The sequence below is a fragment of the Chroicocephalus ridibundus genome, chromosome 1 (genome assembly GCF_963924245.1).
Source record: "Chroicocephalus ridibundus chromosome 1, bChrRid1.1, whole genome shotgun sequence".
Taxonomy (NCBI): domain Eukaryota; kingdom Metazoa; phylum Chordata; class Aves; order Charadriiformes; family Laridae; genus Chroicocephalus; species Chroicocephalus ridibundus.
In genome coordinates this window covers 124,955,476-124,982,783 of record NC_086284.1, presented here as the reverse complement: position 1 = coordinate 124,982,783, position 27,308 = coordinate 124,955,476, and the positions used below count along the sequence as shown (strand labels likewise).

The 27,308-nt window shown below is 41.8% G+C and overlaps 1 protein-coding gene across 12 annotated transcripts; it reads left to right on the top strand.

Annotated features, from left to right (window-relative positions):
* On the top strand, window positions 1-27,178 carry NXPE3 (neurexophilin and PC-esterase domain family member 3). 12 transcript variants are annotated; one of them, XM_063349803.1, is made up of 9 exons: window positions 70-117; window positions 1,162-1,272; window positions 1,498-1,550; window positions 2,932-3,021; window positions 3,417-3,629; window positions 11,815-12,575; window positions 14,565-14,638; window positions 18,129-18,335; window positions 19,262-27,177. In XM_063349803.1, exons 5-9 carry the CDS (start codon window positions 3,537-3,539, stop codon window positions 19,810-19,812), a joined length of 1,686 nt encoding a protein of 561 aa, XP_063205873.1. In that variant the 5' UTR covers window positions 70-117; window positions 1,162-1,272; window positions 1,498-1,550; window positions 2,932-3,021; window positions 3,417-3,536; the 3' UTR covers window positions 19,813-27,177. The 12 variants fall into 12 exon arrangements, with proteins under 12 accessions (XP_063205918.1, XP_063205911.1, XP_063205893.1 ...); XM_063349794.1 differs by having other exon boundaries at window positions 2,929-3,021; XM_063349848.1 differs by lacking the exons at window positions 1,162-1,272; window positions 2,932-3,021 and adding an exon at window positions 6,206-6,294 and having other exon boundaries at window positions 1-117; window positions 11,887-12,575; window positions 19,262-27,178.
* Window positions 27,179-27,308: the final 130 nt, after the last annotated feature.

Genomic DNA, 27,308 nt, shown 5'->3' with positions numbered 1-27,308 from the left:
GCGGTGCGATAGACGCTGCCGTGCGTCTCGGGGGCGGGGAGCAAGGCGGGGCAGCGGGGGCCGATGGATATACAGCCAGCCGCCGCCTGGCCCCGGGGGCACGGCTGGGGCACTGCGGTGAGGGGACGCGGGGGCGGCGGGGCCTGCGGCGGCGGCGGTCGTGCTGCTTGTCTGAGGGAGGGAGCGGGGAAGGGCGGCAGCGGGGCAGTTGCAGGGAGGCCCGGCGGCCTTGGGGCGCCGTGGCGGGTGTCCGGCTGAGGTGGGGGGTTCCTGGGGTGTGGGGCGGCGGGGCCTGCGGTGGTGGTGGTGAAGGGCGGCAGCGGGGCAGTTGTAGGGAGGCCCGGCGGCCTTGGGGCGCCGTGGCGGGTGTCCGGCTGAGGTGGGGGGTTCCTGGGGTGTGCTGCTTAGATCTCCCCCCTCGGCAGCGGCGGCCGGTGCTGCTTCCCCGCTGCCGGGCCCGCCTGCCCCTCAGGGGCGCCCTGCCTGCCCGCTCGCTGTTTTGCCTCGGCGGCGGCTGGAGCTGCTTCCTGCCGGTGCAGGGGCTGCCCCTTGCGCCGCTACCCGGAAGGGTGCCGGAGGCCGGCCGCGCGGCTTGTGCCCGGGCTGCTACCCGCGGGGCTGCCGAGCCTCGGAAGAGGGCGGTGATAGAAACCCGCATTCACAGCGGTAAAACGCAGCTTTACAATTTACATTGCCGGCAGCGGCGTGGTTCCCGCTTGCTTGTTATTCTCCTCAGCCCGCCCCGTCCCTGTCCCTTACTCCTGGGTGCGTATTCCGTGAGCGCGGAGCAGAGGCCGCTTGTTTTGCTGTCGCGGGACCGCCGCAGGGAGCTGCGGCACAGCCCGGCTGCCGCCAGCCCTCTGCGGCCACCTCGGCGTGGCAGCGGTGCCGCAGGGCCTCCTTGGGGAGCGAGGCCGAGTCAGGAAAAACACCCGCAAATCTGATTTCCCCCCCCCCCGTGACTGGCCTGGGAAGCTTGTGCCTCAACGGAGTCGGTGGCAGGGCTGCCTCAGGGGTGTGCGTGGCAGCCCTTTGAAGGGGTTGCACTAACGCGGGCTGTTGTAGCGCTGCCGGCTTAGAGAAGTATTGGGGCGGGGAGCTGACAATATTTAATGACATAAAAAAAACAACCAACCAAAAAAACCTCCAACCCTGTAACAGAGCGCGAGAGAACTTGAAGGCTGTTCGTAAAAATATCAGTGAGCTGGTTTTTGGTTTTAACCTTGGGCGAGTAATAGCACGGAACAAAGCTGAGAGGAGTAACGTGTAACAGTAAGTAGCAGAAAATTCAAAGGTACAGGACTGAAGTTAAAATTTTAATACCTTTAAAAAAAATCCCCGGTCATTGTAGAAACAAATTAATTTTGCACGTGAGGAGTCTTAACTGCCATGTTACTTTGTGTCACAGCAAGCAAATCAACAATGTATAAGATTTTATTAAAAAAAAAATATTCTATGTATGTATATATATGTTTGGTTTTTCTGTATTGTTTCCAGGGTTATTTTTGTCCTTTTGTGTGGATGGCTTCAGAGAATGGTCCAGGAATAGGGTAAGAATCTAAGCTTTTTGGCACACTTACGGGCTTCCATTATGTAAAAAAATGAACTAGATCAGTTATTCAGGGATGATGAAACTGGGAGTATGTTAAGGCCTTTAGTATAAAGAAAGCTCTAAACCTGTATATTTGAATGTTTTAGGACATGTGATGTTTACTGAAATACAGAAAATTATGGACAAAAACTTTTGAAGAAAAATACGTGGCAGTGTTCTCTGTGGCCTTTTTAGTTATATGAAATGACATTCTCTTAGTTTTCAGTGATTTGAAGACAATTCTTAGCAACGTTCTTTTTCTCTAATGTATTTGTTTCTGTTCCTCTAATGGTGATACATCGCCTTAAATTAGCATTTTAATGTATTTAAATATATTTGTTTTCAGTTATGTAAAACCTGAGTTGATATTTTATACAAACTTAATACTTTGTATTAGCTCAGAACTGTTCCAACAAAGCTGCAGTTTTGTCGCATGTTCTCAGTTTGATACCTTTACTTTAACAGACATCTTGCTCTTTCATTGCTTCTTCATCAGTCAGAAATACAATCTCTGTGATTCTCAGCAAAGCATTTGAAGTAATAATCCCTGTAATCCTTGTAAAGCAATTTCATGTGTGGTCTATTTTGAGATTGTCCTGGTTATACCAGTAATATATTTTAGTTTTCTAGTCTATGTTCCTGTAATGAATGATTTCGTTAGCTGATTTTGATATTTAATGTATCGTTATATCTAATTTACATATATGCAGCATTCTTCGTGGAATCTTAATAAATGGTATAACTTTGCAGTTATACTATTTATAGAAAGTTATGCAAAGTTTATCTAATCGTTTGATTATGTTGTTGCACTTGGTGGATGGTATGAGTAACGCTGCTTTGAGAATGTTAGGTTTGACGAGACTGGTGTCTTTTGACTGTTTATCCTTGCCATCTGTTGTCTGTTTCCAAGTTTAGAGCTTCTCCTTCTGCGAGAATGGTACCCTTTTTGCTTGCAAAGTGACTTCCCTAAAATTGCCCCTCTAAAAAAGAAGGAAGATACGAAAGTCAAACTGAACAAGTATTAAGCTGTGACAACTGTTTATTAACGGTTGTTAAGTTTTATTATATTTTCCTTAAAAAAAAAAAAAATCACAAACAACAAAACCAAAACCCAGCACCTTGCATTCTTCCCAGAAGTTTACTTATTTACCATTAGAGCTGCATAAGATACATAATGTAAAAGGAATTATAAAAAAAACAAACCAAAAACCAATAGGGAGGATGCAGTCTAATATCACAGCAGATTCCTGAGGTTCAGTTTTAGTGCATTCAACTCTGTTAGATACCTCCTGTTTAACCAATAGGTGTTACAGCTATTTTTTTTCCCCTCTTCCCAGCAGAAAACTGGAGAAAGTATCTTTTATCTTGCTTATCCAGACTTGCTTCAGACCTTAGTCTTTAATAACAACTTGTTGGAATCTCTTAATCAGGTAAATAGGGAGATGTCTAAACCCACAAGTTTCTGCTAAAAGTCTTGGACTCATGATGATAGCGTGACCTAATGGATAAATGGGGTGGTGGTTATTTGTTTTGGTTTTTTGGTTGTCAGAAAGAAATCTTGCGCTCTTTTGGTTTTTTTGTTTGTATCAAATGCTAGTGAGAATGGCTTTATGATAAGGTTTTGCCTTGATATGCCCAAGAGAATTAAGTAACATAATAGATAGTACTGTTCAGATTAAGGCCATAAAAATTTGTTTTAACAGTTTCATTGTACTCATAGTTGCCATGCAAAGTTCCACGATTTATATGCTTTTAGTGTTAAACTCTGCTTTATTTCTAACAATATTTTGAGGACTTAATATAATTTTTGCAAATACATTTGCAGGAATGAAGTGGAAGTCAGCTGAATTCTCTTGTATGCTACTGAGACAAAATGACATTCATGTTTGTGGTGAACGGAAGTCATGGCAGCATCTAACATGGGAGGGAAAGAGATGAGTGGACAATGTGGCGTGACTCGTTCAAATTGCAAATCTTCTGCCTGCTTATGGCAGTACTGGCTATTGTGGTGCTGGTCCATAATTTTTTTCAGGTAGAGGTAAGTGGAGCCTGTTTCTTCTCTAGGAGGGCCTGAGCAACATTATTCCTTTTTGAGTGTAGGGTTAGAGCTGTGACTGACAGCATTTAGCTACAACTTGGAATCACAGAAAACTCCGACTGGAAGGGATGTCTGGAGGTATTTTATCCAACACCCTCCTCAAAGGGGTAACTTCAAAATTACCTTGTATTGTGCAGGGTATTGTTGTGTTGAGTTTTGAGAGCCTGCGAGGACGGTCAGGTTTCCTAACTTGCCTGGGCAGCCTGTTGCAGTGCTACGCCCCTCTCATAAAGAGGCATGTTTCTGTTATGTGCAGGTGGAAGTTGCCTCTTGTCCTTTTAGTAAGTACTTCGGATTCCAGTTCCTCTATAAATTCTCTTTAGGTAGTGAAAGACTACAGTTAGATCCCCTCTCAGTCTTCTCCAGACTTTAAAGGTCTGGATCCCCCTTAGTGTCTCCTTTCGGTCATGTAATTCCAGTCCCCTAATCATCTCAGGGGTTCTTAGCTGGTCTCTCCAGTTAGACTCTCATACGGGGTGTTCAAAAACCAGACACAGTGTTCTAGATATGGCTTCACCAAGGTGGAGTTGAGGGGAATCATCACTTTCCTCAATCAGCTGGTTATGCTCTTGTTAATTCATTACCGCAACGCTATGCTGTTGACACGTGGTCAGTTTGCTGTCCACCGGAATCCCTAGGTCTTCTGCAGAGCTGTTGGCTAGCTAGTTATCTTCAGCCTGTACTGATGCAACTTTTCTTTGCCTTTTCCATTTTCCCTCTGTTGTGTCTGACTTGCATATTTCTTCATTTTACTTTTCACTGTAGTGCAAAGGTACTTTCAAACTGCATTAGTCAACAACCCCAGGCTAAACTCAAGACAGATTAAAACATGGAGGATTGGTTCCAGGAAGCCTTTGAGGCTGACTCTGCCCATTGGCTGCGTGCCTGGCGAGACTGTCCAGTGCGGCATTTGGTGGGTGAGCATAATCATAGAATGTGTTGGGTTGGAAGGGACCTTTAAAGGTCACCTAGTCCAACCCCCGTGCAGTAAGCAGGGACATCTTCAACTCAGGTTGCTCAGAGCCTCGTTAAGCCTGACCTTGAATGTCTCCAGGGATGGGGCCTCCACCACCTCTCTGGGCAACCTGAGCCAGTGTCTCACCACCCTCCTTGTAAAGAACTTCTTCCTAATGTCTAGTCTAAACCTACCCTGCTCTAATTTAAAACCATTGACCCTCGTCCTATCACTACATGTCCTTGCAAACAGCCCCTCCCCATCTCTCCTGTAGGCCCCCTTCAGGTACTGGAAGGCTGCTATAAGCTCTCCCTGGAGCCTTCTCTTCTCCAGGCTGAATAACCCCAACTCTCTCAGCCTGTCCTCATAGGAGAGGTGCTCCAGCCCTCGGATCATCTTCGTGGTCTTCCTCTGGACCTGCTTCAACAGGCCCGTGTCCTTGTGCTGAGGGCTCCAGAGCTGGACGCAGTACTGCAGGTGGGGTCTCACCAGAGCAGAGTAGAGGGGCAGAATCTCCTCCCTGGATCTGCTGGCCACGGTTCTTTTGATGCAGCCCAGGATGCGATTGGCCTTCTGGGCTGCAAGCGCACATTGTTGGCTCATGTCCAGCTTTTCATCCAGGAGTACCCCCAAGTCCTTTTCCGCAGGGCTGCTCTCTATCACATCATCCCCCAGACTGCGTTGATAACGAGGGTTGTCCCGACCCAAGTGTAGGACCTTGCACTTGGCCTTGTTGAATTTCATAAGGTTTGCTCGGGCCCACCTCTCTAATAATAATGCTTAGCCTAATGCCTTATTAAATTCTCGCTATCTTTTATGCATGTTAGCCAATAGATAGTTGCTTTATGCTTTTAAGTTGTGTGTATCCTGCTTGCAGAGTTGTTTTTTCTCCTGACCCATGTGAAATGATCCAAAAGAGGGGTTGTAAAATCTTGTCTCACTCCCTAAAAGATACACTTGAATTCAGATAAGGGCAAGGAAGATGTTTGAGAGGTCTAAAGTCACAAGTGGAACAGGATCAATAACTAAAGAATGAATGTTTGTTGCCTATTCCAGTACTAGTGGAGACACTAAAAAACTACAGATGCTGAATTCAAAGGAAGTGGGGTGGGGTGTGTGTGTCGTGGATTTCAGCAAAGCTGCAGAAGTCCTTGCAGTAAGACTGTGTAGCTGCTAAAAGTCTGGATGAATTCATAGAAGAAAAATCCTTTAGGGGATAATACATCTTAAGGATGTCAACCGTAGTGTTTAATAAGTCTCTAAGCTACAAAGTGCTAGGAACTGGGTTATGTCTTCAGGAGGAAGTATAACAGGTTTGGCCTGTGTTCTTTTCCCACATACCTGCTGTTGGAAACTGCTGGAAATCAAAATACTGTGTTTGATGGACCTTTGGTTTGAGGTAGCATGGTAATTTTTGTGTAACATAGAACGTAGATTTTCTTTTGTTGTCTCTTTTGCCTTTTTTTTTTTTTTTTTTTTGCTTAGGATGTTATGTGAAGAACAGTTTTGGTATTTTGAATCTTAGACTGTTTTCTTCCTTTTTTAAAATTACATTCCTTAGAGAAAAGGGCTCTGACAGAGCTTTGAGAGTGAAATGAAAAATGCAATATGGGTGTTCACTCTGTGCTATTTTTCTTGCCGCTATTCATGGTAAGTATCTGCATGGCTTTGTTGACTGTTATATATCTGATATCCCAAACTCAGTTAATTATTGTTTTACTGGTAAATCTTTATGCCGTAACATGCAACTCTCACCCCTTCTATTGTCTTGACTTTTGTGCTCTGGTATTTGTCTCTGTCTTTGGCATAGCTTTCCAGGCAGTCTAGTGTGCTCATTCTTTTCACTCAGAGATCAGTCTTAGAAAGCTTTCACAAAATGCCTGTTACCAAATCCATTCAGTCTCGGGAAGGAGGGCTTATTGTTTGTTACTGTTGAAAATGTGTTTGTGAATGCATCAGACCTGCTTCTCATCCCCAGATCATCTAATCTATCTGGCTAAAGTTAAAGAACTAAGGCAATTATCAGCTAGCCCCTAGCTTGCCTCCCTGCTCTTTCTCTTTAGGATTTTATAATTTTTCGTGTTGGAATCTTCCCTCTTGAATCCTTAAGCTACTAATCATACACTCTCAAGAGTCCTACCTATGTCAGAATTATGTATTTCTTACCTTACGTTTAAAAAAACAAACAAACCCAAAAAATCAAGCTGTCCACAAAACATTTGATAGTCTGCTTATTGTTTAATTTGCTTTTTAGTATGGAGTAACTCCTCCCTTGAGGTCCACAGTGGATCACTGCATTATAGCACCAGAAGAAATGTATTTTTTTTTTTTTTGCCAACACAGCCAGACAGATAAAAGGTTCAATAATTTTCCACGAAGTATCAGGTTGTTGCCAAGGGGCAACATCATGCCTTTAGGATGCAGGAGAGTTTGTATATTTGTACCAGTTGCCTTTAGAGTGACTTCAGCATTGGTTGTGAGCATTCTTTTATTTAAAAGCACTTAGAAAAGAGAGTGTATGGGGAGAGGGCAAGTTTCTTGCAAGGATGAAGGAATGGTATATAGAAACAAACACCTGAAGGTGAACAAAAGAACTATGTAACAAAGTTTTTTATTTTTGCTGCTAAATTGCAGGTGCCTACAACAGATAACTGCATCATCTTATTCGGATTATTGCTGGAACGTTTGTCTGCCAGGTGATGGCTTTTTAGGATTGGCTTTGACGTTTAGACTAATTTAGCACCCACTCAGTGCTGTGAGACAGTAGAGACAGTAAACTGATCTCATGCCTGTCTTAGACAGCAAATAGGGATGAAGTACCTAGAGTGTAAAATTACTGAAAATAAGATGACTGACCTTTCAGTAACTGGTGTTTGTTCAGTTTCAAATATTGTCTGCTGCGTCAATTGAGACTTTCTATTGGGCAAACTGGAACTTTCCCCCTCCTCTGCCTGTCACCTGGGAATCTCCGGTGATGTTTCCTGCTCTAATGTTAGTGACGTGCAGGTTTACAGCAATTGTTCTGAAGGTACTAGGCCAAGCTAAGAGTTGGAGCTGGTGGAAAATATTGGACTTTGAGAGAGTGGTCAGACACTGGAATGGGCTGCCCAGGGAGGTGGTGGAGTCACCATCCCTGAATGTGTCGTTTAGATGTGGTGTTAGGGGATATGGTGTAGGGGAGAACTTTGTAGAGTGGGGTTGATGGTTGGACTCGATGATCCCAAGGGCCTTTTCCAACCTAAATGATTCTATGATTCTATGACTTCCAGCTTTTCAGCAGCAATTGAAATACTCAACATTTCTTGTCAGCCACCAACATTATTGCGTTTAACTGAGGACAGGTGTTTTTCACGGGTCTAACTTGTGACCCTTCTAGAATATCTTTGAGAGCATGATTGCTTGGGTGGAGCTCTGTGTTCTATGTAATTTTTGCTAGTTGGCAGTGAGAATACTAAAAGCTGAGTAGTTGAGCTGAAACTCATTAGTTCTCCAGAAAATACAGCTTCCTTTTTTCTTTCCTTTCTATGACATCTTTCATGTACCAGCAACAGCTTGTGGATTTGTTTGTGCTTAATTGACATGTAATCCATTCTGTCCTGCCTGCTTACTTGTCAGACATCCACTAACTTACACATTTGGGTTCTGGTTAACTTCAGAATGCAGCAAATAAAAAAAAACAATAAAAAAAGCGCAAACCAAAAAACAACATCCCTCCCACAAACTGGAAAAAAAAAAAGCCAAGCAAGCAAACAAAAAAACCCTCTTGGTAATTGCTTTCAAAATCAAGACACCTTGAATGGAGTATATGTGCAAATAAGCAAAGCAGGGCAAGTGTTATTCAACGTGGAGATTGTATTAAAAACTAAAAGAATCTGTGTCATAAGATAAAGGAAGAGGACTCTTGAGAAATCTTGAGAAATGTTCTTTATCTGCCCTACTTAAAGAAATTTTATTTTATTTTGGCTGCTAACTAGAGTAGAAAGCCCACACTTCTGCATGGGCTCAGTATGACTTGTTAACATATGGGAACCAGAGAAATTTGGAAGTGCCAGTGAAAGAGAGGGTAGGGAATAGAGTGGGGACACACTAAGCTATTAATCTGCCTCAGGGCAAGCCACATGTATCCATAGGGATAGGTGAGCTTGAGTACTTGTTTGGAGATGAGCCTGGGAAGTACTTAAGAAAGGAAGATGGTTTAGAAAGCTTTTCAATTTCAGTGAAGGATCTTCAGTATATTAATTGACTCTGAAGCTTTCCCTGCCTTAACTGTAAAATGGAATCTTTGTAATATTTTCTCCTGTGAATAGCATACATGATGTACTTTCACATGTAAGCTTACAATTCATGCAATAATACATGGTCATGTTTGGACTTGGGAGAGGGCTGTAAAGATGAGGAAGGACGCTACAGAAAGAATGGTCTTTCATGATGTTGAAGAAGCTCTGGTTTTACCTTCATAGGGATTTTTTATTATTTTTTTTCCCTTGAAGATTGACTGAGGAAATATCTGTGGTATGATCTATTCTGCTGGGTCATAACCTGGAGATGCTGGAGTTGAAGTGACAGTGCTTGTCCAGGACCTCAGCTGCATAAAAGTGAAGAGCTTTGGCTTGGTGCTTTGCTAAAAAGGCTGTGTTGGTGGAGTGTTTTAGAGACATTGAACTGTGGTCTCTGCTGTGTTTTCTGAGTGTATGAGTTTGTTGGCTTGGTGTTCTCTGCACCCTTTTCCACTGGTAGATATAGACAGGCCCTTGGAAAGACTTCAGAAAGGCTAACTAGGCCATAAATGACATCTTCAACGTATCTGATAGAAAGACTGAGTTAAGAACCCTGAAGGAATTTATAGAAAGTTTAAAATAGTTATAGGTCTGTTTTTAAGATCTTCTTTGATACCCATCTCTCATCTTCATTTGAAAGGATTTTTTTCCCATGCACCACGCCTCTTTGAAGTACCAACCATTGAAGAACCAACTGAAATATAGAAACTTTCTCTTGAGAGCTTACACTGAGCACAAATTAATCAAAGACACGTATTCTCCCTCTCCACCCCTTCTTAGGTAAATGCTTAAATATTTCTCCTGACTGAGACACGGTTACCAGCTTGTTGGATGCATCAATATATATAGCTAACTCTTAAAAATAATTCCATGCAGTATTTTCTGTGTTATGTATATGCATGAGCAAGTGAAAGGAAGAAGTTGTGAAGGTATCCAAAAATAGAATCTTGGCTTAATTCAAGAATGCATGTAGGCAAGATTTAAAGTAGGACTGTGCCTGAGATTCATTCTCAGTTTTGCCTGAAATTTACTGGATTAATAAAAGCAATGTGCAGTGACACATTTGCATTTTTGCCTGCTGTGATGGAAAATAGAAATAATTATGAATTACCTCAGATGCCCTTCAGGGAAAATTTGTTAAATCCTGGGTGGAAATGTAAACCAGAAGCAAAAGCTTCTATTGTGATAATAACATTCTGTGTATCTGTGGGTACCCATCAATTTACATCTTAACTATAAAATGTAAACATTTAGAATTTCAGATTTTTATGGTTAACATGGATATCAAACAGATAAGATTTTGTGTATCCATCCTACAGCCTACTGTGCTCATTATCCTCTTACTCTTAAGCTGATCAAAACCAACTTATGTAACAGGCTTCAAAAGCCTGTGTGTTTCTATTGCTTGTTAGGTTTACTTCTAAAAAATATATTGAATCTCTGTGGTGTTCAAATGACTTTAATAAACTGGCAAATTCAAGTAAAATATAGTGTGGGGGGGAACTACTTAGTATGTACATGTATTCTAGGTGATATTTCAACAGACTTAAGAAAGGTTTATAATAATAATTAAGGCTGTAATGTAAGTGCTGGGAGTTTTAGTATGTTGCTGAGCAGTTAATTATGGAGGAAATAAACAGAGAACACTATGATATTGGTAAGTACAATGATCTTAAAAATCAAATAGTATACTTTTAATTTTTTTATCCGTCTTTCAAATCTAAACTAGCACGTTCTCTGATGCCATGTGAACGGTGCATTGTATCATTCAAATCTTTGCTTGAAAAATGATTTGACGTATTTTACTTCTCTGTGAAATACGAGTATGGGTAAGTTACACACCTGACAATTAAGTACTCCTTAACTGCTGATGTTGTGCATATTTGAAGTGAAAGTTTGGATTTGCTGATTAGAAGTCTCACAGGTAGCTCTGGAGTCTTAGACTGTGCTATTTTTTGAATTTCCCTAATGCAAACCTGCAAAAAGAAGATGGTATCTCTGCCCGTTATTTGCATAAGAATATAGTTTTGGACACTGATCTCAAGTCACAGCAGAAGCCCCCTCTCTTAGTCTAGCATTGTATTTAACTATTTTAATTTTTAAACTCTTGTGTAGATTCTGGGATGCTCTGGTTGTGTTTCATTTGTCTTTAGAAGGAGCTGTATATAAATTTTAAAATCTTAAAAATAAACAATTTTTTTTTCCTGTTTAGTCCTAGCTTGTCCTAGACTATTTTGCTTGCCCACCAGTTCATGAATTCATTGTTCCTGAAGCATTCTTTTCTTTTCCTCCATTTATTTCAATCTGTACATTACAGAGAAACTTGTATTTCAGATAATTAGATAAGAAGCAACGTGAGTGTGACCAAGTAAATGACTGCAGCTGCTACATGCAGCAGACTTCTCTAGAAGTCATGTGCAGGGGGAGCATCAGCTTCATCTGCAGTGCAACGGCTCAAAGAAGCCCTATTTCCTTGCATTATATTGGGCAGCTATTAGACCTCATTGGGCTCTAAGACTAAAATATTACTACAGTAAGAAAATGAAACATGAGATACAATTTACTATTTACTCATACAACCTTTTGAAACTTTTTCCACATTGCTGATATTTACAGAATACACTGGTAGCCAAAATACTGCCACAGAAAATATTTGGCCTGATTTATATAAAAGCCTCTTTGTCAGAGCAGGGTCACCCAGGTTGCCCACCTGTTTCTTTAGAAAGCCCACAGTGAAAGTGATAGATTTGTGTCTTCTAGTAAAGTTGCTTCATCTGGTCAGATTCAAAGCTCTATAAAGCAAAGGATTCTTAGGATCCTTTCCTGACAAACGTCTGTTACTCGTAGTGTTTCATTTAATAGCACAGTTTCAGGTAGTCTTTTTCCTCTACAGCACCTGGATGATGACATAGTTTCAGGATCAAGTTGGATAACAGAAAATAATGTCCAGCATTCTCTATCACAGACAACCAAAACTACCAGGAAGCCTTACTGTGATTATAAGCAGCAGACTTTGTCCAAAAGAGAACAAGCGGAGCAGGAATCCTTGCTTGCTGCAATACAGTGGCCAAAACCCCCCAGTCGCAAAATTGCCTTTGTACAAAGCACTGATCCTGCAAGTAGTGACTTCATGATTGTGAAACCCAGCGGGTTCTTCAAGGTGGGTGATCAGTTAGAGGTGCTTGTTCGTATGAAGGATTTCCAAGGAAAACTCAAGCAGTATGGTGGAGACTACCTTCAGGCACGAATTCACTCTCCTCTGCTGAAAGCTGGAGCAACAGGAAGGATTGTAGATTGCCATAACGGCCTTTATAAAGTCTTCTTTACCTTGCTTTGGCCAGGAGAGGTCAAAGTTTCTGTGTCACTTGTCCATCCAAGCGAAGCAATCCAAGTCCTCCTGCGTTTACGAGAAGAAAGGCCAGACAGAGTCTATTTCAAAAGCTCATTCAAGTCTGGGAGGTATTCAGAAACCACTGAGTGCAATGTTTGCTTGCCTGGAGATCTCCCAGTCTGTAACTTCACAGATCTCTACACAGGTGAGCCATGGTTCTGTTATAAGCCCCGAAAACTGTCCTGTGCCAGCCGAATCAATCATGCCAAGGGTGGATATCAAAAAGGTCTTCTGACACAAGAGGAAAGCCTCTTCTTCCAAAGGTATGTATGTTGTTGAATTTATATATACTTGGCCAAGTAATTGTGACAAACTTTAGGTTATTGCTAAAATATGACACATTGTCTTAGAGGAGGTGTGTATCTGCAGGAGCAGGTGTTTGATGTGAATTGTTGAATGTTTTCTTTCCCTCTGTTCAGTCATGCAAGAACACAGTAACCCTGAAACTAAAGAAACTTGGAGTGTAGTTCTCTCTCTATGCATTGAATTAAACCCTGGTGCACCTGCTAAATATCACAAGAGCATGCTGTCTAAATCTGGTGGTGGTTTGGGGGACTGTTTCCTTATTTTTTGTTTCCATACCTACGCTTGCAATACTTTGAGATGTATTTGTGGCCAAGTCTGAACTACCTAAAAAGGTCCAGAGTTTAGGCTTATTTTTACACAAAATACCAGTTGCTGTTATCCTCAGCAAAAGTCATCTCACATGTAATGCCACATGTTGCTTGTTGCTCAGTATGACTTTCAAATCTTATGAATAATTTTAAGTCACTCAGGAAGAAAACACCTGGTACAACAAATTGCTGAGCGATACCTGCGCAAGTGGAAATGATCTGTGCATGTTATATAAAGTGTCAAATGAAATTAGTTTCACAATCATCTTTTTCTTCTGCATTCAGCATTTTAAAAAGATACGTCTCTTAGAGCATGGGTAGATGTGGTAGGACTGCTTCTGTATATACCCTCAGCCGAAATTAGACAAAGTTAGTTACTGTGTAGTGCCAGAACTGTAGTTGTAGGGTACTGCCTTGCTCTCCAAAAAAGGTGTTGAAGGAAAGTGTTTCAGCAGTATGTCCACTTGAGGCTTAAATCAGGAAAGATTTTTAGAGTAGCAGCTCCAAATAGGTTAATTAGGAAAGTGTGTGTGCATGTTTGTACCTGAAGACCAGAAATCAAAAGTAAGTATCAGCGGGATTGGATTTTGGCTATTCTTTATCAAGTTTGTAAGTGGGTCTTTTGGCTTCTGTGCCTCAGTGGTCGGTGATGCTTCCAAATGGGAGTGGGAATTTTTTTTTGCTTCTTTTGTTGTTGTTTGTTTCCCTCAGCTCTGAGATCCTTGACTGAAATGGCATATAGAAATTCCAAATAATTTATTTCTTAAATAGAGAAAAACATTAGACAGGGATTCTCTTTAAAAACAGCAACAAAAGACAGAACAAGAGCTTAGAATTAAATCTCTGCATCTCTCACAGCTGTACAATAGTGGTATGTGTCCAACACAAAATGATTAGACTGCATTGATGTCCACAAACAAGTACTTCTGAGGTCACTTAGTGTTTAGGGGAATGAGCTTTGTTTCTGTATTCAGCAAATTGCTGCCCTACTGGAAGATCTTATTGCTGGAGATCTCTGAAGTTGGTTGGACATTGACTGGTACGACCTTCTCCCCCAGAGGCAGGACACACCACTGCCAGCCTTGTCTAGAGCCAGAACCGCAGGTGGTGGTGGTGCTGGACTGCCACCAGCTCCGCTACGTACTGCGGAGCAGGCTGTGGGGTTATGGGGGCTGAAAGGTAAATACCTGAACAGAGGTATTTACTGTGGTAAGCACCTATGGAGGGCTGGCAGAGCTGGGAGCTGCTGCTGCAGCATACCCGTGCAGTGCTTTGTCTCCTGGCAGTGGTACACCTACCACAAGCTTGGCAACTTCCCATCTTTGTGGTAAATCCCCCAAAGCTGCTTGCAGACTTCTGATAGCTTGATGGCTTTATCTAGGTTTGTGCCAGAAACAGTGCGCGCAAGATTTGTGTCCTACTGCTATGAAATTTTGAATTCTGCTTCAGAACAGTGATACTAATTGAGGAAATTAATACAGAATTAATTCAACTGTAGGAAGTAGAGTAAATTTAACAGTTAAAAATTCTTGTTGTGAGGCCTATGTGCTTATTTGAAGTGGAATAAGAAAAAATGAGATTAATATTACCTGCAATTTTAGTGCCTTACTATATTATTACTATTAATTTCTGTTCAAGCGATGTGAACATCAAAAGGCCGATATTCTCCAGTGGACTCGATTCAGTGATTGTAAAGCCCAAGGCATTTACAGGTAAAGTGAACTTCATAAAGATTCTTGTTTGTAATTCATAATTAAATTTATAAGAAACCCAACATGCATGAGGTAATCATTTGTTTGTTTTCATAGCACAGAATATAAATTAACTTTTTGTATTGAGAAAATGAGGGCTTTTGGGTGTTACTGTAATGTAAGTTCAGTACTAATAACAAAATTGTCTAAAATTCCTTACACAAATGGGATTTTTAGCAAAATACAAGTAAAAAAAAAAACGTTGTTCTCTTGGCAAAAGTGTCTTTTTTTTCTAGCATTTCTTTCTTTGCTACAAATTTTGTCTAACAGATTTTGACAATTTGCATTTAAGTATTACTATAATTTGTGTTACCACAGGATGTCAGTACCTACAGTTGTGGACCAGAACCTAATTGTTCTGTACCCTGTCTAAAAACAGAAGAACAAAGAGACTGTACTAAGTTAAACTTTGAGATTTTTATCTCATTTATATCCACATGCATGCTTTTTATGCCTCTAGAAAGCCTGTGTAAAATGTGATACATAATGTATTACTTCTTAATTGAAAGCTTTTCAGGTGTTTTTTCTATAAGGTTGTAGGAGACTTTAAAGGTAGAGTTCCTGACCTTAGCAATAAAGTCTTAACAGAAAACAGCCTACAGCATTTCTTCCTTTTAGTTTTGCTGTTCATTAAAAAAAAAAAAAACAATAAAAAAAAATAGAGTGCTGCTCTTAGGCCAGCAGTGCTTTCCCCATTTTCTTTTTCCGGATCCTTGAGATGACATGTTTTTCATTGCTTCTTTTATCTTATATATTTCCTCACAGAAACTGCTGCGAATTTGAAATTCGATTTTTATCACCCTTTTTCAGGAGTTGCAGATGATCAAAGCCTGCCTGCATTTCCTGAAGATTAATGATGGGTTAGAAAGGATTGGTAGGAGTAGCGCAGTATTCCTCAGGGAAATTCCTTCTAAGAAGAACAGTCTCTGAATAAATAATACATTGGTATAATGATCATGGATGTATAGATTTGTTAGGATTGATGGCACCCTTAAATTCATTGTTCTGCTGTTGTTTTTGCATATACTTTTCTGTTTGGGGGTAAATGTAGATCAAGTTGATTTTTAAAACTTTATTTTTCTAAAAGAAAAGCTTTTATTTCTATTCTCAGTTTGTAACTATTAGGATTGGAGCTTTTACTCTCTTCTGTGAAATCCCAAAGTAATGGCTTTCTGAATTCTGGAGCCAAACTGATATGGTACTATACACAGATTTGAAATCATGGTATTAGGTTTAGTTCTAGTAGCATTTTTATATATATGCGTGGTCTAGGAGTCAATTTAAAAGGTAAAAATGGAAATGTTTTTACATCAGAACTTAAGAAACAAACGAACCAAAGTTGTGAATTCACATTATGAATTACTCTTTAATTACATGACCATAGGAAGGGTGTTTTCCTTTTCTTTGTAGGATTCCTGTTTCATACATATTGGATGAGTCAACATTAGTAGTTGGGTTTTTTTCTCCTCTTTCATTGGTCCTGTTGCCTGATTTAAAGAATCATCCAAAGATAAAATTTTTAAATGGCTTTTTCTGTAGTACTCATGATTATCGTCTTCATGTTATACAAACATAATAGTAGTTTGCTTCTTACAGCGTCCCTGTGAGGTCTCAGGAGGTTAACATCTACCAATGCAAGACACAGAGAATATTGTATAGAAACTGTGAGACCAGAAATGCCTATTAGGGATGGGTGTTTAAAGATGCTTATGGCCTGGTTTTTTGAGTGTTTTAGCGTTTGGCTACACCTGTGTTATAATGAAGCATCTACTAGAGGACGCCTCTAGGCACTGGAATTCCACTGCCTGCACTTTTACATGGAGTGGTCCCTGGCATGATTTTGGCTGTGGTAACGTGTGCTTTCCCAAACAGCTGCAAGTTAGGACAGGCCAGGGACTGTTCTTAACAGGTCATCTCCACGCCAAGGTGGGTAAAAAATGTTTAAACAGCTGGTGTTTGTGCTGGGGAACTGCCCCATGTTTCTTCAGTTTTTCGGTATTTGAATACACGTGGTAAAGGAGAAACCTGTATAACAACCTCATGGAAGTTCGATGCACTATTATCACACTGGATACTAAGAGAAACGTGGCAATGTTTGACTGACATAACCGTGAGACTGCAGCTTCTCTTCCTGTAATCTCTGGCCCTTGCTTGCAATGTATCGGCCAACTTCTGCGAGTTAAATAGGTGCCCTGCAGAACAGAGCTTCCCTGGTGTAGTTTAATTAATCCTCGGAGGTTAGCCTATCCCAGGCAGTAAAAGGGGAAGGGGATAGACAGCAGAGAGAAGGTATGAAATCTATGGAATTAGAGATTCTTGTAATTCATACATTCAAAGGGCACATATGAAATTCTTAGTCATAGCTTTAATTCTGGCATTTCCTCATTTTGGAGCCTTTATGCTTCAGACTTCACTCTTCTAGCACGTGTGGTTGGAGGAGGAGTGTCTGTCTGTGTTTTATTCCATAGACGGATATTTAATTTTTATTTTTTTTTTTTTCGGAGTGGTATCAGATTGTTACCGGGGGGTTGGTGCCCTGCGCTGTAGGGGCAGAGCCTGCGGAGGCGGAGGAGCGCCAGCGGTCAGCGCCGCCGCCCCTGCCCGGCTGTGGGCCGGCCGCTAGAGGGGAGCAGCGCGCTTTGGCACGGGGCGGGCTGCGGGTCTTGGCAGCCGAGGGACGGTGGGATCTGGCCCGGGCTGGAAGAAGGAGGGGCTCTGGTGATCTTTCTGCCTGTGCTCCTCTCTACATTTTACAAGCATTCGCGATTGAGCATTTCTATCTAAGTGTGAAAGACTTAGAAGGCTCTGGGGAGACCTTACAGCGGCCTTCCAGTACCTAAAGGGGGCCTACAGGAGAGGTGGTGAAGGACTCTTTATCGGCGAGTGTAGCAATAGTTCGAGGGGTAACGATTTTAAACGGAAAGAGGGTAGATTTAGATCGGATATTAGGAAGAAATTCTTTACTGTGAGGGTGGTGAGACACTGGAACAGATTGCTCAGGCAGGCTGTGGATGCCCCATCCCTGGAAGTGTTCAAGGCCAGGCTGGATGGGGCTTTGAGCAACGTGGTCTAGTGGGAGGTGCCCCTGCCCATGGCAGGGGGGTGGGACTAGGTGGTCTTTAAGGTCCCTTCCAACCCAAACCATTCTATGATTCTCTGTCAGGTACTTACTATATTTTATTTTCTCATCAGAGATACCATTTAATTTAAACCAAGTTAAATTGTAATTGTTCATCCAACTCTGTCAGTAGTTGCAGATTTTGCTGCAGAAATAGGAGGTGAACTCCTTGGGTTTATGGAAGTATGATGCATCAAGCTTTTTAATCTACTTGGTGGAGCATACTCTTTCGCTTTAAACTAGAGATGTTCATACATCACTGGCTACATGTCCATGAAGGTTACGGAGACTGGTTTTATTGCGTGTTAATTTCAAAGAATTATTTTCTTCCAGAGTCAAGCAATACGGACAGAGATGAAGATCCTACAGTTTCCCCTTCTGGTTATTATTATGAAGACGAGTGGAGGTCCAGGACACACTGGATCCATCATTTTAACAAGTCAGATGATATAACCAAGTGCTTGCAAGGAAAAGTCATCCACCTGTTTGGAGACTCTACAATAAGGCAGTGGTTTGAATATCTGACAGCATTTGTTCCAGGTTATTTTTTTTTGGTTGGTTTTGTCCTTATAGACCCTTGCAAAGCTTTATTTCTCCCATCTCTGACACAGAATTGATCTTACTGAATGACAAAACAAAGGAAGAGGAAAGACAAATCATAATCAGAAATGCTGGCAGAAAGGCAGTTAGTCCAATGTTTGAGCAGACACTGGAAACATGTAGGCCTTGGAAATGGGGCCACAAGGTATCTGCAAAGCTGTCCTTGTAAAGCTTTTCACCAGTGAGGACCTCTGCTGTGGCTGTGAGTTAAGGTGGCCACCCAAGGGGCACGGCAGAAGTCACTTAGGGTGCCTGTGTAAGGCCTTGCAGCATCCCAGTAACACAAGTAATTTTGGAATAAAGTAGCAAAATGACTTCTATTACTGTTGATTGGTTTTGGACCCTTTCTTGTGTTTCCCTTACTTTAACTTAAACAACAGAATTTCAGTAGCCAATCTGATATTTCTCCCTTGCCCCTAAAGCAGGTAAATTGTGTGGAACACAGACTTGGAGACTCTTTAATGTCTACAAGTTTAAGTCATCTTTAAATTTAATGGAGTCCTAAAGTCAGAAGTGTTCCTGTGAACGCTGGATTCATAGGGCAACAATGACTGAAGGAGTCTGTTTGGAAAATTTCTTTTCTATGAGAAAGAGAGCAGAAAATAGTTTGGAAAACTTGGAAAATGCATTGACAGCCTTGTGAAGTTCAAGTATTCTGTCTTGCAAATTTCAACACCCATAAACTCCAATCTGAAATACGGAGCTAGCACGTGTAGGATGCTCATCATCTGTTTCATTTTAGAGTTCTTAGAATTATGTTCAAATTTCCTTCTCTACTGCTACTTTTGCCCTGTGGTCCTAGCATCCTGTTGATAGTTTTAATCTCTTAGGCTGTCTTTCACTAATGCTTGCTCTTGGGTTTTCAGATCTAGTGGAATTTAACCTCGGGAGTCCTAAGAACGTGGGCCCTCTCATGTCTGTGGACCTGAAGCACAATATCCTATTGAAGTTCCGCTGTCACGGGCCACCCATTCGCTTTTCAACGGTCTTTAGCAGTGAACTGCGCTACATTGCCAACGAACTGAATGGCATAGTGGGTGGGAGAAACACGGTAATAGCCATAACTATATGGTCCCACTTCAGCACTTTCCCTGTGGAAGTGTACATCCGGCGGCTGAGGAACATTCGGAGATCAATTATTCAGTTGCTGGATCGCAGTCCCAAGACTTTAATCGTCATCAGAACCGCTAATGTTCAGGAGCTTGGGCCAGAAGTGAGCCTCTTTAACAGTGACTGGTATTCTTTCCAGCTTGATTCTGTCATGAGGAAAATGTTCTCAGGGATTGCTGTGCACTTTGTGGATGCTTGGGAGATGTCTCTGGCTCATTACTTGCCACATAACTTGCACCCAAAAGAAGTCATTGTTAAAAATCAAATAGATGCATTTTTATCTTACGTGTGCCCTCTGCAAACTTAGCACAAGTGGATATCCCTATGTCATCTTTTGCTGTGACTGAAGTAAAGTTCCTCTTTGTCAGAGCTATGGAATTATGCCAGATGGCATGGAAGAACTCTGGCTATTGTACTTGCATGCAGTATAAGTAGGGTGGCCTTAACTCTGGGTAGCTGTGAAGGGTGGTAAAGAGGAGTTGGCCGTTCAGGCCATATCTTCCTGCGAGGTTGATTTCTTTCAGCCTTATCATACATACCTGAGATTACTAGAGAGCACCTTAAATTAAATTGACAGGAATCCATAAGAAATTATGTGGGTTATTAGCTTTACTGGTTATCTACACTGTATACTTGATTTAATCCATACGACACTGATTCTGTTGCCAGAGTCTTGCTGCTCAGAACTCTGTGTGAAGCCTGGGAAAGATTTTGAGAGCAGTCTTTCAACATTCCACAGTTTGAGGGACATCCCCTCCAGTTGTATGTCAGGGAAGCACAATGTTCTTGTTTCAAAGTCCTAATTAGAAATATGAAGGGAGTATACCAAAATCACGAATATTAATCAAGGAAGCACAATCAAAATATCTATAGTATTAAGTCATCAAGAATTGGCTGAAATTTAATAGAGCATTCTAGTTAGGCAACCTTTGTGTTTACAGTAGATGGCTGCTAAATAGTGCAAATAGACATTTTAGTTTGGTTTCCTGTACTACTGAATCTCTTCTGAGCTTTGATACACTGTCTACTTCTTGGTTTATCTGTGATGGAGAAATGTGCGTATTATGACCTCAGTGAAGATGCTGTCTCAGGCAGTTTCTGCGAGTTCAAGTTGCAGGCGTGCCTACTTGAAGCATCTGCTAATGAAGGTGTTTCCCTTCCCTGTAAGATAAAGCTATTCTGTTATGCTCCTGCAAAGCTGGGCTTCTCATAATTGCTCTTGTACATCATTCATACGTTGTGTCCATATGGAGAAGCCAGGTGGCCTGAATGCACTTGATGATGCTTGGCAATGGGTAACAGCAACTGGCGCACACTGGTGTCAAGGCCATGCAGTCATGCCCCTTCTGTGTTTGGCAGTTTTAGCACTTATTCATGAGTTTCACTGCTGCCAGTATAAAGGGTCAAAAAATCGTACCCAAAAGCCAAAACACACAAGGTGGCCCTTGGTACAGATGCTTGGTAAACATTTGCGGTTTTGCTGGTGTGAAAGCAGGTGGCCCTTGGGCCTCTTGGTGTGGTGTTTTCTGTTGCTAATTTGATAGAGGCCTGGCTATAGTTTTAACTAGGAGCGCTTTAAAAACAAAGTTTCGATTAAATTCAGTCCCCAAATTAAACAGCAGAGAAGTGTTCCATGTTGTCTTATTTCTGGTGCTACTCGGGCCAAAGGTTGTCTTTACCAGTGGCTTTACTGCGAAATGTGTTAAAACAGTAGTGGAACTCTTCTGAGGAAGCTCATCGTGCTTACGGAGAAAAAGGAATTTGAGTGTTTGTGAGCAAACTTAGAAGATAAAAATTAATAAGGCAAATCGGTAGGTTGCACAGAGTGGAATAATTGCGATGTCTTCATATTAGAAATGTTTTATTCCTTGCCAGGTTTGCTGCTATGTTAGGAAGACTGTGCTCTTATTGCTGGAGCCCCAAGAGAGCTAAAGCTAATGGCTACAGGAACAGTGTGTTTTGGTTTGTTCATTTTAAGGGACAACTGAGAACTGTTTTAAAAACAAATGTAAATGCTTTTAGCATGTAAAGGTTGTCAGTAGAATCCATCTATAGACTTACCAATTTTAAAATATTTAAAAATGGGGGAGTCGCATACACTGAAATGGCATTTATTCTTAGCTTTTTAAATCAGAACTAAGGAGGTCCAGTTTGCCTGTTCCTAATGACGACTGCCTCATGTAGTATCTGTCCATGCATTAGCTTCAGGTAACGATTCTTTCTTTAACGTGTTCATGGAAATTTATCCTCTGCTAAAAAGAGACCACACCAATTCAGGTCTGGGATGGTAAACCACCACAATGCAAAATGACCTTTCATCTTTTCCAGCTGTGTTTTTTTTCAAATAGGTAGAGGATAAGGCTTTCATCCCGAATACCAAATCTATCCAAACAGTGTTAATGAAAATAAGACTTCAAATTTTACTTTGAAGGAAACTACTTAATTTGTGGACTAACCCTTTGGTTTTCGTCAAAAAGCCGTACCATGTGTGAGAGTGTTGGGGCGGCGTGTTTCTTCTCTGAGTGTTGCAGTGCTCACTGCTGCTCTTCAACAGCACCTTTATATCGCTGTTAGCTACCAAGAACCACGACAGAGAGAAACATGCGGTTTTTGGATGCTTTGACAATTGAGGAAAAGAGAACACGACTGCTATTAGCAATGATGTCTAATTGCTTTCTGGTAGAACCTCTCCCTATTAGATTAATTTTTTAATAACAGATTAACTTTTAGGTAATCAACTTGAGGGAAACTGCCAGTTGATTTGGAATGGGGACCAGTATTTAATTTCCTTAGGCTCTGGAATAGACAGGGAGGAGAAAGGGAGAAAATGAGCATTTAATTATGTTTTAAGATGAAGACTGGGGACACTATGCTTTTATATGTCATTCAGTTGAACTATAAATGATTTTTCATTTTATAAATGATTTTTCATTTATATTCTTGTCTTGTTGCCAGTTGCACTAGTTGTGTATGTACTGTATATGGAAACATAGAAGCAATAAAATATTTTTAAATGAGTTTCTTTAAACCTTTAAGCTTCTACATGGATTTTAATAGGGACTTAGGTTAAGAGGTTGGTTATTTTTTAAGTTGCTTAATATGGAACAGGACTGGGAAGGAATTTCTCAGTTGTCAGTTAACTATCTTCCTTTACACATAAAAATGTATTTCATGAGATTTTTCAAAGCTCTGTCTTCTTTTTCTTTCCGTTTTCTTCATTTGAAGGGAAGAAATTTATATAATTTTTGATAATTTCATTCTTGTCCTGAGCCTTTTGATTATTAACCTTTCAATACAGGGATTTTTTTTCCTTTTTAATTTCTTTATTCAAAATCTAGCTCACTCAAATCCCAGTGAAAAAGACTGTATTTTTATGGTGTTTATCAGAAGATAGCAGAGCAATTTTATTTATAAAATAAGTAAACTCCATTTTACAGATTAGGCTGATAACCCAGTGATTTTCTGCACTTGATGTTTTGAGAATCTTGTTTCTCATATCGTGTTAGGCTGATTTCTACGTTCTAGAAATTTAGTAAAGTTCGTTGAATTGCTGATGAAAAGAGACGGTAAAAAACAGAAGTTGCCCTTTTTTCAAGTTTTAAATTGCTTCTAATTTCATCTGCTACGCAGCACTGTTGCAGCTCTGCTTTACGAGGTTCAAAGTATTGTTTTTCATTGTTTTTGCTTGTTGGAGGTAAGCATTTAAAAATGGGAACTTTGCTTACCAGAAGGTTCTACATGACTTTTTATGTGCTACAGATGACAATTCCATGTATATGAGAGAAAACTGAAGATTTGAAATTGTCTCCTGGGAAGGGTGAGGGTATTGGGGTTTTGCTTTGTTTTTGTTGCAGAACTGTGGGTTAAAACATTGTTCCGTACATGACAGTTTAAGTAACAGCAAAAAACTTCAATCACAAATGTGTATTTAATTTATAAAGCACTTTTTAAGGCCAGGTCACTTAATGCTTAGTTTCTGCTCATACATATTTAGACTGTTTGGAAGGCTCTTGTTATCTTTTGGTAGCAGCAAAGGACTCTTATCTGTCTGTTAGATGAAGAACTTGTTTTCAAAGTTGTGGGGTTTTTTTCTGTTACATGCATATTATTGAAATGCTTATGATACAAAGAAGGCTCTAATGTCTTTTTGCTGATGTGATCAGAAAAACAATTTAAGTAGCCAAAAAGCTCAAAGAATAAACAGTTCCTAATAAAGAGGGCAAGTTTACTTAACTGTTTCATCTCATCTAGTCTCAGTTTATCTTGCTTGACGCAACCCCACATACTTTGTATTTTTATAGTTGCGTAGTAGTTCCCTTAGTTTGACCTATCACAATTTTCTTCTGCGTGTTGGGTAGAAGTTTCACACTATGGTTTACAGATTAAAATCACTTCAAAAAGTCTTTTTTTTTTTTTTTTTTTTGCCCCCTGATGATGTGCGTTTGGAGGGGAGTGATCTGTGCAAGCAGCAGAAGCCTGACTGATGTTTCCTGTTGTCGGTGTGTCAGGCCTGACACACAATAAAAGCTTGAACGTAATGTAGGCTTCCTTCTTTGAGGACTTTTGCAACCCAGCTGGCCAACGGGAAGTCCTTAAGCCACTTCATGTGAAAAAGCGGCATGAAGACCAGAGGAGGTGCAGTGCGGTCATTCCCTCTCTAGCTTGTGAACAGTTTTTACTTTAAGTAATGGAAGAAAAATTGAGGAGAGATCTGTCCTGTAAGTCAGCCGGTGTGTTCAGGGGCTGTAGGGCAGCCACGTGAGCACGAGAGCTGTGTTTGCAGGGTCATGGGGAGAGGGTGGCTGCAGCGTGCAGACCAGGGAGTCCCTGGTCTGGCTGGAGGGACAGGGTGGAGGAGTTGGGGGACGGCTACAGGGCTGCCTTGGAGTTACATTGCAGCCAGGATTCACAGCTGGGAAAGAAGTAAGCAGGGTGCATCACCCTGTGCTCTGGTTTCCTATATCTATAGGGAAAAATAGCCTGTTTGACTGAGAAAAATCCCCAAACTACAAATTCCTGGAAACTAGAAGAGAGTACACTGCAGAAATATTGCTAAGTGTTTGCTCTGTTTTTCTGTTCCCCCTCTGACTCGATGGTGACTGCTGAAGGAGGCAGGGCAGGGGGCAATGGCCGGTCCCGTGACCTAGGGTGCTGATCTCACGTTCCTCCGAAACAGAGGTGCTCTTGCCAATGCCACCAGCTAACCAGTAGCTAACAGGGCAAAGGACATGTACCCTATTCCCAGCATCTCGCTCTGGAAACTGAAAGCGAAGTGTACTGCCATCGTGCGCCACCCACGTCAGCCTTCATTTAGCCGTAACGGAGAAGAGAGGCTGCAAAGCTGCTCTTCAGTGGGGTGTGAGACCAGGCCCCCGGCAGGCTTAGAGGGGAAATGGGAATGAGGGGAAGCAGTAAGGGTTGGATGGGGTGGAAGGAGGGACAACGTGCGAAGGTCTTGCTCTGTGACATCAGGGAGAGGAAGAAAGTAGGGGATTTGGTCATGTGGAGGCTTCCAAAGGCGATATCAGTCATGTGGGAAAAAGTCACGCCTCTGATATAGCACACTGAAATATACATGTATTTCTCCAAATGTGCCAAAAAAGGAACGGTTCTTCCCACCCAGGCTGCTCACCCACCTCTTCTTCTACTGCCAGCAATGTCATAGCAATCACGTGTTAGGTACTGTTCCAGACTTCCTGCTTACCGTTGGTTTGAAGCCATGTATATCAGGTTTTCACATGTTTGTAGACGTGACATATCATAGACGGGGAAGTTTTTAAAACGAAACCAAAGCATTTATAACCAGAATAAGGAGGAGGACACAGGCGTCGTTGTGTTGTGTGCTCTTCAGAGCCTGTGGTGACTCAGAGAAGGCACGTAACTTGCCTGAGATGGCACAGGTGGTTGGCAGGGAAGGGGCGTGAGCCTCCCGTGGCCAGACAGAGGGACAGGGGGCTCACCGGGGCTGGCAAAGAGCTGAGGCCACATGGTTTCTGACCTGGTTGGAATGGGGCTTCTCGTGCTCATCCCATGGCTTAACGCTGCCTCCCCAATTAGCAAGGTATTACCTAACTTCTAACGTTAGCTGTCGCACAATACAGGACCGATGTATTTGAAATCGAGGGAATGTTTTATTGTCTCCCTGAATCGGGATCTTTGAGTCTTTCCTGAAATGTTAATTCACGGCAGTGCTTGTCACCCAGACCTGAACTCTCACGTAAGGTAGCCTAGCTTGTCTCTGGGCAGTGACTGTCTAAAATCCTGTCCAAATTACTGTGTCCTCCCTCACTGTTGGTCTTACAAGCCTCTCGTGGGCATATTCAATAGCCTTTTGGGGTGAAATAAGCCGGTCTGCTCTGTGAGTCTGTCAGGGCGAATCGCACAGGACCTTCTCTGCCTGGAATGGGAGAGAGGGATATGCGGGAGGACGCTAGAGAATGAGGAGTGAGTTATTTTGTATGAGCCCCAGATGGAGAGTGAGCACATCACTAAACCCAGGTGGAAGTACAACATGCCCTCCCGCACATCCTGACTGTGTCAGCCTGCGTGGGCTTAATAGATTAGTGAATCCTTAATGAATGTGGCCAGAAGAGGGCTTTGAGGCACTGAAAGAGAGTCTGGGATGACTCTCAAATGAAAAACATAAGCCACAATGTAGTAGTCTCGGTGGTGGTTTGTTTTCTAACTCCTGGGTAGTTGCATTTTGAAACCAAATGGCACGAACACCACTGGATGAAGCTCTTTTACTTGGAGTTCATTTTAGAATGAAATTCAGTTGATGATGTAGATGTTGGTAACTCTTAGGCTGGCTTAAAACGATCCTTCAGAGGATGATTTTTTTCACCCTAAATGTTCTCTTAAATCTGATTATTTTTTTACTGTGTCACAAAAGCATCCAGAGGAGTAAACTTTTACTGGGATAGAACAGTCCATCTCAAGTCACTTCTTCCTGCAACATGGAAAATTTAGCAGACTGTATGGTCTGACAGCAAGGCCATGCTATGGTACTCAGCGTTCCCTGGTACAGCCATCTGTTAAAATTTTTGTCCAGTCCCTCCGCTTCTTATCCTCTCCCTTCCCTGGCTCACTCTGAAAATAGACAAGTGCTTTTTGCCCAGTGCCCTCATGCTTGGGCTCTCCGTATGAGCCTGTTATTTTTTGGTGTAGCTTGATGCGGGGCTCTCCTTTTTCACTCTAAATCTCTGCCGCAGGTTTTTTTGCGATGACTGGGACTAGTTGTATGACAAGCACTATTGCTCTCCCACAGCATGGCAGCCAGCTCTGAAGGATCTCACAAAAGACCTTCCAGGTGGGACATGCCCGTTGGAGTTCAGCGGGTGAGAGGCATGGCAAAAGTACCTGCAGTGAAAGAATGACGACAAATTCACAGGTTCCCCACCCCCCACCCCGGCCGTGCCATCCTGTGCTCAGTTCTTTCCACTCCTTCCTACCCTCTGGTTTTCCCTGGTCCATGTGAGTCACGCTTTCCAGTCCCGCCTGCCCTCCTTCTCTGCCTGAGTCAGCTTCTCTCAGGGAATTGTTGCTTGCTGCTGGCGAGGCAGCTATTTTCGTCTTAGCTGTTTCTTCCTTCCAATGGTTTCTTCTCGTTCTGCTCCACCTTTATCGCTGTTGCCTTGTGTATTTGTATTATTATTATTATTTGCTTCTGCTGTGTCTCGGTTTTGCCTTTGCTTTGCTAAGTAAAAAATAGAAATAAAAAGTTACTTCAAGGAAAAAAGATACTGTCTTGGAAATCCAATGAAAAACATTCAAGAGCTCCAGTAAAAAGCAGATACTGCACTT

Excerpts from the sequence above, each read along its gene's own strand:
- NXPE3 (XM_063349788.1), top strand. The coding sequence starts at position 3,537 with ATGTGGCGTGACTCGTTCAAATTGCAAATCTTCTGCCTGCTTATGGCA. Across the intron at positions 3,630-11,814 it reads ATAATTTTTTTCAGGTAGAG|CACCTGGATGATGACATAGT; the intron begins GTAAGTGGAGCC and ends TTTCCTCTACAG. Across the intron at positions 18,336-19,261 it reads TCTGACAGCATTTGTTCCAG|ATCTAGTGGAATTTAACCTC; the intron begins GTTATTTTTTTT and ends TTGGGTTTTCAG.